This window comes from Lithobates pipiens, unplaced genomic scaffold, assembly GCF_037356315.1.
Source record: "Lithobates pipiens isolate NorthernLeopardFrog02 unplaced genomic scaffold, aLitPip1_a1.2 Scaffold_27, whole genome shotgun sequence".
Taxonomy (NCBI): domain Eukaryota; kingdom Metazoa; phylum Chordata; class Amphibia; order Anura; family Ranidae; genus Lithobates; species Lithobates pipiens.
Genome location: NW_027507788.1, coordinates 136461850 through 136478976, shown reverse-complemented (window position 1 = coordinate 136478976; position 17127 = coordinate 136461850). Strand labels below are relative to the sequence as shown.

Sequence of the window (17127 nt, the reverse complement as noted above, 5' to 3'; positions counted from 1 at the left end):
TGTATTGTTGGTGATCAGTAAGTCTAGTAACGCATTGTTGGTGCATCTACCATCTGACCCATGAAATTATCATGTAAGACTTTTAGGAAATGGCGAGCCTTAGACTAATGCTCTGTTCCTTCAGCCCAGTCTGTCTGGATAATTAGCCACTTGCCGCCCACCATATAGCAATGTGTGTGTGCAAAGTGGTTGTGTTATCCTGACCGGACCTCATATGATGTGATCAGGATAACAAGCCAGCACGAACCCGCAGGGGTGTGTAGCTTGACGATCGGTGATGCTGTGTGTTAATCTGACACACCAACACTGGTATCGGTAAAGAGCCCCTTAACCATGTGATCAGCTGTGGCCAATCACAGCTGACCACAATGTAAACAGGAAAAGCAGTGCCCACATGATGCCAATCAGTGTCCATCAGCCAAGCCTTCCAGTGCCTCCATGTCAGTGCAGGAGAAAACATACTTTTGTTTTTCATACATCATGTGACACAGTCAGGCTAATATTCATTACCTGCTGGGTTACATACTTCATCATTAGGTGAATGGACACTGGTAGACCAAAGGTCTTCAGACATGAAGTGATCCCCTATATAACCCCTCCCATACAGGAAGTACTTTAGTTTATTACCAGTGTCTGCAAGGTGGATGGCAGTTTTTTGAGCTCTCTGAGCTCCAGGTCTCCATTCCCACAAACGGTTCCTCGGAAAGAAGACTCAAGATCCTGCAAGGTTTTTCCTCTTATGTGGCCTCTGGGCACTGGACCCTGTGGAGTGGAAATCCTGGACACTACGGCGCTAAGGCATTTCCTGTAGGGTGCTGTACAGGTCCGACGGAATGGACCCCAAACATGAAAGGGTACCCAGTCCTTGAAGGTCCAAGTGACAGGAACCCGCACAACCCCTTTATTGTGGGGTGTCCCAGTGATTGCAACAGTCAGAAGATTTGCATTGTACACTACTACAGTCACGCTCACTCGCCGGGACCGCACACATAGAACGTACCGGCGCTCATCCAGCTTATTTAAGCTGTGTATGCCAAGCATGTGGTGCTCCAGAAGGCGGCTGTGGGACACAGAGCAGGCTCTGAACAGACACTTGCATTGGTTAATTTCTCCTTACTCAGGTCACACACGTCAACAGGTGTTGCTTGGCAGGCTAAAGGTGCTTTGCAGGATTGTTGCATAGTGGCTTGGTGAGCCCTCTCAAGTACGGTTTGCGGCATTGAATGTCTTCCAAAAAGAGGAGTGGGGCTAACACCACAGGGAAGGGTACACCTACGTCATCAGTAGTTCCTGATGAACCTAGTCTTATGCCTAGTGTGGTATCCCCTGAAAGACCAGAGACTCCTGAGTAATCTGCAATCTGGCAATCCCTCCAATGTAAGGCTGAATATAGAACCTATAGAAGAGAGTAGTAGCAGAAAAGTGCAGAGAAAATACCACTAAAAACACATTTATTATGTGCAAAATGCTGTATGTATGACAGGATCAATCGCCACCACTACACTTTCGTGGGGGGAGGGGGGGAGAGCAAATAAAGAAAAATATATAGTGTATACAATTGCTACACGCCATATTGTATTTGAATGTTTTTAAAAATTACTTTTTCGTTTTCAATCTGCAGCTCTTTAACCACATGACATCCGCACTATGGCTGAATGACAGCCACAGCGCGGATCTGAATTCCCAGGAGGCCATCCTGACAGCCTCCTCTGTGCATGCTCCCTGCGTGTGCCATGATCAGAGTCGCTGAGACTCGGGTGATCACCGATCCGAGTAAGGGGCTGGTCCTGATCAGCTGTCAGCCAGTGACAGCTGATCACATGATCACGCTGACAGCAGAGGACAGAAAAAACGGCCGATCACCGGCTAATCTTTAAGGGACATTGGTCCTGAAAAGGAAGAGGCAATTATGCCTCATGTATGCCGCCTGTCGGTGCCCATCGGTGACTCTGACTATGTAAAAAATATCGCACAGGTGATCAAATACCACCAAAAGAAAGATCTATTTGGGGGGAAAAAAATTATAAAAATTTTATTTGGGTACAGTGTTGTATGACCACGCTATTGTCATTCCAAGTGCATCAGCGCTGAAAATTGGTCTGGATAGGAAGGGCCCGACAAGCAAGTGGTTAATTTTTCTGAAACTGCAATGGAATATGGCTACCTGGAGGTGTTCTGTACACAACGTGTATAGAATGCCCCCCAGAAACACGACTTCCTTCTTTCCTGATAGTGACGTAACTTCACTTTTGAGGGAAAAAATGGCAAATAGTGTATACAACTGCTACAAAAGTTATATGGTCTTTGAATCTTATTAAAAGTTAACTTTACTTTTCAACCTGCAGCTCTGTAATTTTCTGTAAAATGTGATATGGCTACCAGGAACTGTTCTGTACACAGATGGTTTACAGCATGCCCCCCAAAAATGTAATTTCCTGTGCGATTTGGCTTAGTAATTTTACAAAAAGTCTGCACTAATATATATATATATATATAGGGATTTTAAGCATTCCCTGCAACAAAAATGAAATTTTTGATGAGATACTCCCAATAGGTAATCACGTCTAAAGGAATGCAGGCCCAGTAGCTTTCCTCATTAGAACCCTGCAGGTGCACAGCTGATTGATAATTAAATAAATCTAAATAAATTCAGAACCTTTTCCACCTTTTTAATGTGACCTATAAACTTACAACTCAATTGGAAAAACAAACAAATCTTTTAGGCGGAGGGGGGGGGGGGTAAAAATTAACATAATGTGGTGGCATAAGTGTGCTGCACACCCTCTTATAATTGGGGATGTAGCTGTGTTCAGAATTAAGCAATCACATTCAAACGCATGTTAAATAGTCAGTACGCACATGCCATAATTTACAGTGCCTCTGATTAACCCCAAATAAAGTTCAGCTGTTCTAGTAGCTTTCCTGACATTTTACAGCAAAAGCCATGGTCTGCAGAGAGCTTCCAAAGCATCAGAGGGATCTCACTGTTAAGATATCAGTAGAGTACAAAAGAATTTCCAAGGCATTAGATATACCATGGAACAGTCATCGGGTAGAGGAAATGTGGCACAACAGTGACATTACCAAGAACTGGATGTCCTTCCAAAATCAAGAGACAAGAAAACTGGTCAGGGATACTGCCAATAGGCCTATAGCAACATTAAAGGAGCTGCAGGAATGTGGCAAGTACTGGCTGTGTAGTACATGTGACAAAAATCTCCGGTATTCTTCATATGTCTGGGTTATGGGGTGGAGTGGTAAGACGGAAGCCTTTTCTTACCAAGAAAAACATGGAAAGCCCGGCTAAATTTTGCAAAAACACATCTGAAGTCTCCCAAAAGCATGTGGGGAAAATGTCTGCTGAAACCAAGATTGAACTTTTTAGCCATAATTCCAAAAGATGTTTGGCGCAAAAACACTGCACATCACCATACCCACTGTGAAACATGGTGGTGGCAGCATCGTGCTTTGGGGCTGTTTTTTTCTTCAGCTGGAACAGGGGCCTTAGTCAAGGTAGAGGGAATTATGAACCATTCCAAATACCAGTTAATATTGCAACAAAACCTTCAGGCTTCTGCTAGAAAGCTGAACATGAAGAGGAACTTCATTTTTCAGCATAACCCAAAGCATACATCCAAATTAACAAAGGATTGGCTTCACCAGAACAAGATTGAAGTTTTGGAATGGCCCAGCCAGAGCCCAGACACAAATCCAATTGAAAATTTGTGTGGTGATCTGAAGAGGGCTGTGCACAGGAGATGCCCTCGCAATCTGACAGATTTTGGAATGTTTTTGCGAAGAAGAGTGGGAAAATATTGCCAAGATGTGCCATGCTGACTCATACCCAAAAAGACTAAGTGCTGTAATAAAATCAAAAGGTGCTTCAACAAAGTGTTTTAAGGGTGTGCACACTTATGCAACCTTATTTTTTATTTTATTTTTTACTTCACCTAAAAGATTTCAGTTTGTTGTTGAACTGAGTTGTACGGTTTATAGGTCACAGTAAAGGTGAAAAAATCTGAAATGGTTTTATCTTTTTTTTTTTTTGTTTTTTTTTTTTTTTTTTTGTTTTTTTTTTTTTTTACATCACAGAAACGACATTTTAACAGGGGGTTGTGGACTTTTTATATCCATTGTATGTACCTCTTATATTATGTTACTTTGTTCTCTTTATGGCTTGTATACATGATAAGCTTATGTATGGTTTTGTACTTTGAATAACTCACAATAAATACTAAGTTAAAAAAAAAGTGCTTATGCTGAGTACAAATAAAAAAAAATTGCATTTGTTTTTAAAGAATCAATGGGCTAGACATTTTTTTTTTTCTTTTGTGTATGTATTATAGAATAGTATATGATACTTTTAAACCTAACATGATCTATAACTTTTATTTTTGTATTCTTGTAATAGGAGCAAAGAAAAACTGAGTTAGCACTGAACACTGAAACTTCCACCTCGTTACCTGTACATACTGTGAATTCTTCTGCAAAGAACGGTGATGTATTTTATAATTGACACTTTTATATATTAGTATTTTTTATAAGCTAGGTTGTAACCAAGCTACCTTAAGATAATTAACCACTTGCTATCTTTCGACTGTTTTAAAATTTTCTTTACTTTAAAGCAGAGTTCCAATCACTTGTGGAAAAAATGTGTGCTGTCTCAAGGTCCTATATTCCACCCCAATTTACAGTCCCTACATTTTTAGTAAATTATGTTTTATTGACTTTTTTTGACATACAAACATTAACCCGCAAAAGGCGGAAACAGACACTGGTTACAGCATAAAAAAACAAAAAACATCCCAGTGTAAACAAAAACGTGGACCAGTCCCCACCCCACCCCCTGTGGGAGGGAGGAAAAAAAGGGGGAGGGGGGAGTGGGACAACTCCCACAAAAAATATAAAGGGGTGATAACCCAGCCCTGGTACGGTCTTGCCTAGACAGATACGCCCACTACATTATCCTCCGGCCGGAGGTACAAGTTATAGTGATTCTGTGCAGTGACCCTTCGTTCTATCGTACAGGAGAATGTCTACTCATGTGGTCCCTCCCTCCCCCACCAAAAGAAAAGGTACCCCTCAGGTACATGAAAAGGCCATCCATTGGGGAGATCTTTGCATTGGTCTCCAGCTAACCTGCACCCCTCCAGCACTCCGAAAACTATTCCTTCACGACTCTACAGGGAACCCCAGGGTCAGTTAGTGTAACTGATCATGTAGTTAATCCGAAACCGTGTCCACAGAAGCCACCATCCTCCCCAAACCTTATCAAACTTGGCAAGAGCTCCTCTGATCAAGTAGGTAGCTTTATAAAATGGGACCGATTTGTTGACCAGAGATTTTTAGCTCTCCATGGACTCTTCCACGATAAGACAATTCTCTTTTTAGCATAAAACAATAGGGTGAGAAGAGTTTGTATAGCCCTAGTAGTGGCCAAAGGTTCAATCAAGTGTAACAAACACACTTCAATGGACTGGGGGATTGAAATAGAGGTGACCGATCTGATACAGTGAGCTATAGCTTGCCAGTAAGTTTTAATGAGGACAGTCCCAGAATATATGCATGCAGTTTGCCATAGGCATGGAGCATCTCCAGCAAAGCGATTGCTGGTTCCCAAACATTTTCGCTAATCCAGCCGGGGTTAAATATATTCTATGTAGGAATTTGTAGTGAATTAAGCGGTCTCTGGCAGAGACTAAGTATTGAAATGTGGTCCCCCACATGTCATCCCAATCATCTCTGTCCATAACCAGGGCCACAGCCTCCCAGGCCAGTCTACAAGGTTCCATTAACATTTCCGTTTCTTGGAAAAGGTTTTTATATATGCTAGAGACTGGTTTTAACCAAGGAGTCACTCAATAGTTCTAAGTCACTAGGGTCAAGGTTCAGCAGTTCCCTTCCAAATTGCGAGTAAAATGCATGTGTCAGTTGGATGTATCTAAAGTGTGAGATGAGAAGGGTGAGACGCTCCCTGAGATCCTTAACAGTCCCTAAATTTGACGGTATGGCTATTTGAAGCCAGGGAATTAAAGGACCATTGCATCTCGGGACCAGTAGTGTCTACTCTAGTGAATGCTAGAAAAGCTATCACTAGGAAGATTTATCATAAGGTCTGGAAGACTTCTATTGCTTGGTGTGAAGCCAGAAAATGGCATCCTCGGAAATATGTGACTGTGAGAATTCTCTTTTCTACAGTCAGCTGTGGAAATCAAATTGGCTTTGAGGACAATCGGAGGTAAAGTTTCAGCCCTATCGGTATTCTTCCAAAGGCTTTTAGCCTCCCATTCACTGATCCGAACCTTTATGTAAGGGGCAACTCGCTTGCTTCCCCCATTAGGTCACCTATGTGTCCTTGGGATTTGAACTTGCTGTTGCCTGTGTTACTGAAACAACCATTTGAACCTATTACGGAAATTCCATTAGACTTGCTGTCACGCAAGCTAGCCTTCCTGATGGCTATCGCCTTGGCTAGAAGAGTGTCGGAGTTGGTGGCCCTTTCATGCAGGGAACCATACTTGATCCTTCACCATGACAGTCGTGTTACGACCTGTTCTGTTCTTTTGGCAAAAGTGGTGTCGGCCTTTCATTTAAATCAGGACATTATTTTGCCTCCTTTTTTCTTTCAGCCTCGTTTGGTGGAAGAGAGACTGCATTCTTTGGACATTGTCCAGGTAGTCAAGGTTGATTTGTCTAGATCTGCGGAGATCTGAGGATCAGACTGTTTGTTTTTGTTTGTTTTTTTTTTAACCAGAAGGCCCTAAGAAGGGACAGGCAGCTTCCAAAACTTCCATTGCCAATTGGGTCCCTCAATTGATCATTCAGACCTAGGGTCTGAAACATAAAGCTCCTCCCTTTAGGTTGAGAAGCTCATTCTACCAGGGGTGTAGGAACCTCCTGGGCTTTTCGTCACCAGGTATCTGTGGCTCAGATTTGTAAGGCTGCTACCTGGTCTTCAGTGCATACTTTCACAACATTTTATGAAGTCAATGTTTGAGCAGCCGAAGATTCGGCTTTTGGCCGCAGGCTGCCGTATAAGTTCTAAAGGCTAATTTTGTGACAAAATGTCTCCCTCCCCTCAAGGCTGTTTCTCTGGAACGTCCCAGCAGGTAATGAATATTAGCCTGACTCTCTTTACAAATCTGTGGAATGACTTGAAGACTAGTCCACAAATGGTCACTATCAAATTTATTTAAACAGTTCTGTAAAGAAGTAGGCAAATATTGTTCGTGGAGACATCCCGACAGACTAAAGGCTGTAATTAACCGCTTCAGCCTCGGAAGATTTTACCCCCTTCCTGACCGGAGGACTTTTTGTGGTTCGGCACGTTGCTTTAACTGGCAATTGCACGGTCGTGCAAGGTTGCACTCAAACAAAATTGACGTCCTTTTTTTTTATTCCCCCCCCCCCCCCACGAATAGGGGGGGGGGTTTCTTTTGGTGGTATTTGATCACTTCTGCTGTTTTTACTTTTTGCTATACTATCCCCCAAAATATATAAAAAAAAAAAATAATTTCCCCTCAGTTTAGGTCAATATGTATTCTACATATTTTTGGTAAAAAAAAAAATAGAAATAAGAGTATATTGATTTGTGCAAAAGTTATAGCACCTACAAAATAGGGCATGGTTTTATGGCATTTTTATTTCATTTGTTTTTATTAGTAATGACAGTGATCTGCGATTTTTAGTGGGACTGCGACATTATGGCTGACATATCGGACAATTTTGAAACTATTTTGGGACCATTCTCCTTTTTACAGTGATCAGTGCTATAAAAATGCACTGATTACTGTGTAAATGGCAGTGAAAGGGTTAACCACTAGGGGACAATTAAGGGGTTAAATGTGTCCTAGGGAGTGATTCTAACTGGTAAGGTAGGCTTAAAGTCACATGACAGCAATCACCACTCCCAATGACAGGTGCACTATCCCCGTCTCTTAAAGGGAACTTACAGGTAAGCCCATTTGCCCACTGCTGCTATTGTGCCAACATATATAGGAGGTCGGCAATTTAAAGCATAAGGTGGTTCAACAGCAGCAATTCTTTTTTATTTTTTATTTTTTTCCCTAAATGTTGGTGTTTATCTTTACTTGGCTGTCATAAGGTGCACTGAGTAAATACAGCTAGATAAAACAAAAATGGCAATTTTTCATTGTTAAAAGCAACAAAATGTCATTTTAAAGTGGGGTGATTATTTTCTATATCCACTGTAACTCCTAGAGATTGCAGTTTGCTTTGCATTCTGCCATTCCTTCAATCAGGACTTGGCCAGAAATGGGCCTTAAAGTGGATGTAAACCCACTGTTTCTAATTTAATAACTTAAGGCATATCTAGAAGGATATAGATGCCTCCTGCTTGTATCCTTACCTGTCATAATTCAGTCCTTTAGCTTAGTGGTGCCCCATAATATTCCTGAATCTGTGGGTGGAGTCATGACCTTAGAGGATTCGGCCCACCACTACACTCCTCTGGCCAGCCAATGTTGCGAGATGAGCCTTGCGCTAAGGGAGACTAAAGTGCATGCACAGGAGTGGCAGAGCGTGTTCATGACCCCATGTCACTCCTGCGCATGTGCATATACTCCAGTCTACAGAGGATGAAAGGAGGGGGGGTGGGAATTGCCCTTAATGCCTCTCTAAGGCTTGTGCATAATATGTAAATCACCTGTCACTCACAGCAGGGGGGATAACTGACTAGTATTTCTGTTTTTATCTCACTGAAAAAAGATAAGATTGCTCAGAGCTGGATTAACTTTGTGGCAAGACTGGGCAGAGATGACATTAATCCTATACTGTACAAGTTACAAGACTTAATTAAAAAAATATATATATTTAGAGTTTACATCCACCTGAAAAGGCAGGTTTCATCCTTGTCTTTTCCCTTTCAAAATCTTCTGGCCTCGCTCTCCCTTGTCTAAACCCTTTTCCAAGGTGCATCTTGGATCAGGCCACCCTTACAGCACCTTGTGCAACCTTGGCACCTCTGTTTTTCTCTGCCCTGCAGACACCACCTTAGCTAGCAGCTCCCACTTTAAGGAGCCATTCCTCACAAAGAGAAGGTAGTATTAACCTAAAACTATCTTTTCTTTGGTGGTCTGCCTTCCGCCTCAATAAATGCTAGTTGTGCCCTACTCCTAAGCACTCAAAGGAATTTGATCTTCACTACTGGGACATAGTCCGAGCCAAGAGTCTACCACAAAGCAAAGTGGGTGTTGATCCTTGTTGGACCTTCTCATCCATTGCTTACAGAAGCCCCGGAATCTGTGATCACTAAGCCTCTGTCCTGTATAATTAAATAGGAGTTTCCATTTGAAAAAAAAATTAAGTCAGCAGCTACAAATACTGCAGCTGCTGACTTTTAATAATCTGACACTTACCTGTTCCAGGGTCCAGCAATGCGGGGGGGGAAATCGAAGCTCCTCTCCCTCCCCGCTGGGTGTCGTGATTGGCCGTGCAGTCATCTGGGACCTGTCACGTGTCCCAGATGACTGGCAGGAGGGAGGGGGCAGAGTTGAGCCCATCCTGCGCCGAGGGGAAAGTGATGTCCGCAGCCCAGGCACTGAAGGAGGCAGACTACGAGGGATCCCCCAGCAACAGGAATTTAGAGGCAAGTTAAAAAAAAGAATTTCCAAATTTTTCCTTTTTTTTTTTTTTTTTTTTTTTTTTTTTTTTATATTAGGAATTTTAATTTTTTTTTGTGTGTGCAGCACCACTTTAACCACTTGCCGACCAGCGCACGACGATGTACGTCGACAGAATGGCACGGGCAGGCAAATGGGCGTACATGGACGTCCCTTTAAATTTGCCGCCCTGCCATCGGGAGCGCGCCGGCGGCGGCGCGCTCCCGCGCTGGTCGGGACCCCCGTGAGTCCGGTCGCGGGACCCGCTCACTCGATCGCCACGGGCATCCCTGCGATCGTCTCACGGAGCGGCCGAATGGAGAAGTGCCGTTGTAAACAACATTTCTCCATTCTGCCTAGCAACTAGTGACGCTGATCTCTGCTCCATGTGATTGGAGCAGAGATCAGTGTTCACTAAATGAAAGCCCAACCCCCCCACAGTTAGAAACACGCCCCTAGGAACACTTAACCCCCTACACTGCCACCCACTGGTTAACCCCTTCACTGCCAGTGTCATTTACACAGGAATCACTGCATTTATATAGCAGAGATTACTGTATAAATGACAATGGTCCCAAAAATGTGTCAAAAATGTCTGATGGGTCCCCCACAATGTCGGTCACAATAAAAATCGCTGATCGCCGCCATTACTAGTAAAAAAAATAATAAAAAATTATTAATAAAAATGCTATAAAACTATCCCTATTTTGTAAACGCTATAACTTTTGCACAAATCAATCGTTTATTGCGATTTTTTTTTTTACCAAAAATATGTAGAAGAATACGTATCGGCCTAAACTGAGGGAAAAAAATGTTTTTATATATATTTTTGGGGGATATTTATTAAAACAAAAAGTAAAAAAAAAATGCGTTTTTTTTCAAAATTGTCGCTCTATTTTTGTTTATAGCGCAAAAAATAAAAACCACAGGGGTGATCAAATACCACCAAAAGAGAGCTCTATTTGTGGGAAAAAGACGCCAATTTTGTTTGGGAGCCACGTCGCACGACCGCGCAATTTTCAGTTAAAGCGACGCAGTGCCGAATCGCAAAAAGTGGTCTGGTCTTTGACCAGCAAATTGGTCCGGTCTGAAAGTGGTTAAGGTAAAAGGAATTTGCCCTTAAATTCCATATTTTGTAGTACAGAACGCCTCCCATTCCTGGGTTATTCTACATTGCTACAAAACTGAGAACTCGGAGTGGTATAGGGTTATAAGGGGGATGCCCAGCAAGTGCTCAAGTTTGCCAATCACTGAACGTACCAGCCTCTAACCCACGGTCTATAAATACTCAGTCTGTGTCCTGTACTGTAATCCAAGATATAGAATTTACAGGCAAGTCAAAATTCAATTTTTTTAAATCTTTTCTTCGTGTGCACTTAAACTTTTTTTTTTTTTTTTTTTTTTTTCTTCATACAATAGAACCTGAAGCAGTTACCAAAGATAACTGTGAAATGGAAATCTCAAACCACTTGACTATGTCAAGAGACAGAAGAAAATGGCGGAGGGAGCAACGAGCAGCAAACACAGGGGTATGGTTTTAAGGATCGTTGCAGATAATCTGGATTATAAAATGACTGGTTTGTTTAAATTGCAAGTTCATGTGACTTAATTCTTCCCTGTTGGATTGCTTAGATTGCTTAGATTGCTTGGATTGGTAGAAATTAGAGGCATTTTGTGCCTAACACGAGAGAAATTACTACTTGTATATATTTTTGTGCAAAATGCTCACTGTCAACTGACATTTTACATCTTCCTCGCATTAATTGCCTGTTTCAAATCCCATAAAAACATTAAAATGGGATTCAAATCGGGGGAAAACATTACAATGGAATTCATACACTAATTCATAAAAAATTCAAGTCCAACTAATATTACAGATGGCTTAATTACAACGGTGATCCATTAAATAAACATCCATCCTCCAGTAAAGCGCTTGGTGCTCCAAAATTCATAATAAATGTGCTCCAGGTAAACATGCCATGCAGTGTGGCACACACCCCACCTGTGTACTTACCAGACAAATGGATCCTCAGCTTTTCAGTCTGGTGGTTAAACTTTATTTTTGGTGGTAGGGGTGGCACAGATCTCCTCTGCTATTTTAAATTTCCAACCTGCTGCTTCTATAAACGGCTCAAATCTCCACGAGGCTCATTGTAAAGAGTTCTCATAGTGTAGTAACTTTAAAAATGTATTAACGCAATTAAGATTCCACTTAGCATATCGGGGGGGGGGGGGGGCTTTTTTTGTAATGGTAGGACTCTTCTGGGTTCACCGCAGCTTGACATGCGTTCCTCAGACAGTCCCTCCCACTGGGCATCATCAAGGACATCCTTGATGATGCCCCCAATGGAGGGGTGGAACGCATTGATGCAATTTCTGGTACCCTAACCAACTACGTCACTTCGGTGGTCTGCGGAACCCAGAAGAGCCCTAACATTACAAAAATTTATTTATTTTTACTGATAACACTAAGAGGAATTTTAATTGCGCTGATACATTTTTAAAAGTTACTACACTGAGATCTCTTTTCACTGAGCTGGGTGAAGATTTAAGCTGTTTCTAGAAGCTGCAGGTTGGAGCTTTAAAAGGACAGAGGAGATCTGTGGCATCCCTACTGCCAGATATAAGAATTTAGCCCCCACGCTGAAATGCTGAGGGTCCACATTTTCTGGTGCCACAGGAGGGGGGGTGTGTGCTATACTGCACGGCATGTTTGCCTGGAGCACTTCAGCACTTTTTTTATGAACTTTGGAGCACCGAGCACTTTACTGGAGGATGGGTGTTTATTTAATGGATCACTGTTGTAATTAAGCCATCTGTTGCAATATTAGTCAGACTAGATTTTTTTTTTTTTTTTATACTGTGTACTGTACTGTGTGCGCAAAAATTGAGAGAGAGAGAGATATCAATTCTGTTCGTGACACACTATGGCTGTGCCCCTTGCTAAGCTTTTTTTTTTTTTTACAAATATTTCACTGGAAATTGCAGGAGATACCTAGAGAACCTATGAGCTTTAGGGCTATTTAGAAAATACAGCTATTAGCACCCAGTGATGTCCCAAGATGTGTGGCCCCTCTCTCTCTCGCCTTGGACTTTTTATTCTCCACTCAATACCCACTACTTTCACATTAGTGGCTTTTTTTTTTTAAAGACTTCCACATCAACATTGTAGAACTATAGAAAAAGGAACCCCCATATAGGCATACATTTCTAATTTATAGTGCCAGAATGTCAACCTAATATACATCCAGTATAAAATGGATTAGAAGTAGGTGTCATTGCTATTATAACCCAATGGGGTTACCACCATCAGTCATCCAAGCCAATACAGATATTGCTGAGGCCCAATATTTGTGTTTAAGGTGGGATGTAATTATTCCAACCCCCAGCCCCCCCAATTGGAACATTTGCCTCCCGAGCCATCGCACCACACTATAGGACACCACAAAGGGTATTCCATTTCCGTATATGATCCACCATTCAGGCATTGGGGGATGGGGGGAGGGGGTGGAATACTACTTTTAATCCATTTTATACTGGCTGTATATTATGTTGACATTGGAAAATCACTCCTTGTGTACCCTGAAGAAGAAATGTACGTTTTTAAAATGCTTTGGGTATTGGTCTCCCACTCGATGTAATCTTCTATACAGTCAAAAGACCGGTGGTGTTGGGGCCCACGGACTGTGACATCAATGTGCTATTACAGGTTATATACATCTTGTATGATGGATCACGTTTGTATATACAGACTAATATGTAATCATTTTTAATAGGTTCATCCTTTTAATGCTTCTATAAAATATTATACACAGTCTTTGTTTATGTTGCCTTTAAAGTCCAGCTACATGGGGGTTTCTTTCGATAGTTCTACAATTTTGGGACGATGGCAACCACCTATGACTTTTGCTTCTGGCTATTGAGTAACCTCAACATTGTAGATTTCTTGACTTCATTACTAATTATTATTTATTATTATTATTTAAGGTACTTGTATAACACCGTCTATTTTCACAGCGCTTTGCTTTTTTTTTTGTTGTTTTTTACACTGGTGTTTCAAATTTCGATAATTACATATATGCAGTTTTGTTTGCCTGTTGTCCCCACCCAGGAACTAAATATAAAAATTTAGTTAAAGAATTTATGACCTATTGAGATGTTGATATGGAAGCGTCGTGGTAAACATCATAGGTGATTCTCATTGCCTTGTCAAAGAATGCTGTGAAATATTCTAGAAAGGAAAATTGCAGTTACATTCATTTAAAGCCTGGGCATACTTTATAAAAGATGTAGCTTTTTAGAAAAAGAAATGCTCTCTGTATATTGTAACACACTTTTTTTTTTTTTTTTTTTTTTTTTCTTTTTTTTTATGTAAGCAGTAAAGTTATTGAGAGGTGCATTTTAACTATCAATGGTGGTGGCAAGCTAAAGGTTTTCCAGAAACTGAGCATTATTTCACACATTTATGTTTTGTGTTGTCACAGGTAGTGGGCAGTGAAAACCTAGAAGCTGTACACCACACCGAGACTTCTGAGTACAGGTAACTATTTCAAGCCTTGCCGTATGTTGTGTTTCTGAAGGCTGCATTTTTTACTAGAACAAGACAAGTTAAGGCGCAAAAATCATATAATATGCCCCAGCAAGGGGGGAGGGCTGCCTACATAAAAGGGAAATGATGAATACAGAATGACTCTGTATCTAAACAGTCAAGTCCAAAAGGAAATGTCTTAGTTCATTTATGAAGGAAATTCCACATGCAGGGCTGCCACCATCAAGGAGCTGAAACCGGGCTCCCAAATTGCTGAAAAGTACAAAGAAAAGAGAGCCTCTGGGTGCAGATTTTTTTCAAAAAGTTTTATTCACAATTTTTTAGTAACAAAAGGATTTGCACTCACATGTTCCAAAGTTAAAACGAGCATTAAAAAACAAGAGGTCATCTGATTCAATCCGTCATCTAATAGTCCGGTCCGCCTGTGTCATCTTGCATTCCTCAGAGCGTTTCCACTGGTAAGATGTTTCAAAAATGCCGGCTTGTAGTGGACGCAGAGGATGTAATCTCAGAACGCGGCTTGGTATGCTCAGGCAAGCGGGACACAGGGCTATGACGTCATGTATGGGCCTTACGTCCACTACAAGCCGGCATTTTTGAAACCTCTTACCAAGGGGGGAGGGGGGTGCAGATACCTGTCTAAGACAGTTATTTGCACCCACTTCTGGGCATAGACTCCCACGGGAGTCTATGCTTCGCACTGTCTGCTGGGACAGAGCATGCCATTACTGTTGCGCTGCGCGACTCGCACATGCGCAGTAGGGAATCGGGAAGTGAAGCCGCAACACTTCACTTCCTGATTCCCTCACCTAGAATGGAGGCAGCAGCTGAGCGATCATTCGGCCTCGGCTGCTGACATCGCTGGACCCTGGGACAGGCGAGTGTCCATTAAGTCAGCAGCTGTAGTATTTATAGCTTCTGGCTTTTGATATTTTTTTTTTTCCAGTGAAATCCCTCTTTAAGATTTGTTTTGTTTTAGTCACAAAGGGTTTGAAATAAAAACAAAAAAAAGAAAACTAATGCAACAACTATATCTTATTAGATTTGGTACAGTGCATTATAATCTTTTTTGGGTTTAACTCTTTAACCACTTCAGCCCCGGAAGATTTTACCCCCTTCCTCTCCTGAGCACTTTTTACAATTTGGCACTGCGTTGCTTTAACTGGTAATTGCGCGGTCATGGGATGCTGTACCCAAAAGCTGTACCCAACCTCTGCAGTTTTTATTTTTTGCGCTATTAACAGAAAGCGACAATTTAAAAAAAAAAAATATTGCTATAATATCCCCAAAAATATTTTTAAACATGTTTATCAGTTTAGGCCAATATATGATGATCTACATATTTTTGGTTAAAAAAATTGCAATAAACATACATTGGTTGGTTTGCTCAAAAGTTATAGCATCTGAAAACTGTGGGAAAGATTTGACATTATTATTTTTTTTACTAGTAATGGTGGCGATCTTCAATTTTTATTGGGATTGCGGCGGACAGATTGAGCACCCTTGACACATTTTTGGGACTGTTGACACATATACAGCGATCAGTGCTATAAAAATGCTCTGATTATTGTGTAAATGTCACTGGTAGGGAAGGAGTTAACACTAGGGGGCGATCAAGGGGTTAAATGTGTGTTCCCTCAGTGTGTTCTAACTGCATGGGGATAGGACTAAGTAAGAGGAGATATATCGTCCCTATTTACTAGCAACAAACATTTCCTCTCCCCTGACAGCACAGGGATTTGTGTGTTTACACATACAAATCCCCGTGCTGGCGCTCGTGCACATGGCCGGCGGCGATCATGCCTTTTGGCCACTCGCATCGGGTCCCTCGCCGTGCAGCGGGTGTGCACCCTCTGATGGCTCTTAAAGGGCTGACATACCCATATGGGATTTTGCGCACCTGTGCCACTTTGCCGGCGTGTATCGGCGTGAGCCAGTCAGTAACTGATTAATCACTCAGTGTTGCTAAACCCAGGAACCTGCATTCACTATATCTGGTCTCACACAGAATATGGAAATGTAATTATTTTAGTAAATATAAACTGCTAATTACCTTTTCTTATCAGCAGTATATAGCAGTCTTGTGACTGACTTGTTTCTGGCTGAGCACTGGTTAAAGCTTACAGTAGGAATATTAACTTTCCTATGAGGCTTCATGAGACCCCTGACCCTCTGTCTGGACAGTGCTTATTGGCCTTGTGCTGATCATTTACCCTCCTCCCAAAAAGAACTCCCTAGCAATATACACCAAACTGAGCATGTGCATAGGTGTCTGTTCTATTAGCAGATGGATTGGGGACCGTAAAAGAAGGGGAGAAACAGAGGACTGGATCAAACTGCTGCTTTACACAATGCAGAGGATTAACCCCTTAGGTTCCCCATTGAGTATAACGAGCATTATTTACTGCATATACAGACTGATTTTACTGTTGTGCATTTAGTAACACCTTAAGTACAAGTATACTTTGAATGTGTCAGCTATTTACATGTACTTTTACTTTATAATTTCAGGTTAACAGACAGTTTGAACAGTATTCACCCTTACAGAGCAGGGACATACACATTTCCAAGACATAAAGACGACCCTGAGAAAGACTACAAAAAGGTATGTGGTATCTACTCCACTATTCATTGTTGCTGAAGGTGAAATCCCACTTCAAAGGAGAGCCTGCTTGTGTGTTATCATAGATTAACATTTAAATGGAACCTGATAGATGCACAAAATTATACAAAAAGAAAAAATGAATTGCAAGCACTTTGTGAAGACTTCATCCTAAATATACTGTGCCAGATAAATTTTACTTTTCTGTGTTTTCTTTTTTTTTGCACAAATATTCATTCCATTTCAAAGGTTTTAGATGAAATATTTGAAAAAAAATACAAATATGTCACATGCAACCTATTCGGGTTCCTCAGCAGCCGCAATGCTAGCTTTTCTGGCACATGGTCTGCGGTGTA

The 17127-nt window shown here is 41.5% G+C and overlaps 1 protein-coding gene across 2 annotated transcripts in view; it reads left to right on the top strand.

Moving 5' to 3' along the window:
* The window catches only part of PPP1R12C (protein phosphatase 1 regulatory subunit 12C), a 192161-nt gene that overhangs the window by 152594 nt on the left and 22440 nt on the right, over nt 1-17127 (top strand). For both annotated transcript variants that reach the window (XM_077457528.1, XM_077457527.1), the window contains 4 exons: nt 4412-4496; nt 11040-11149; nt 14105-14160; nt 16681-16774. In XM_077457528.1, coding sequence (XP_077313654.1) covers nt 4412-4496; nt 11040-11149; nt 14105-14160; nt 16681-16774 — 345 coding nt within the window. The remainder of the gene's footprint in view (nt 1-4411; nt 4497-11039; nt 11150-14104; nt 14161-16680; nt 16775-17127) is intronic.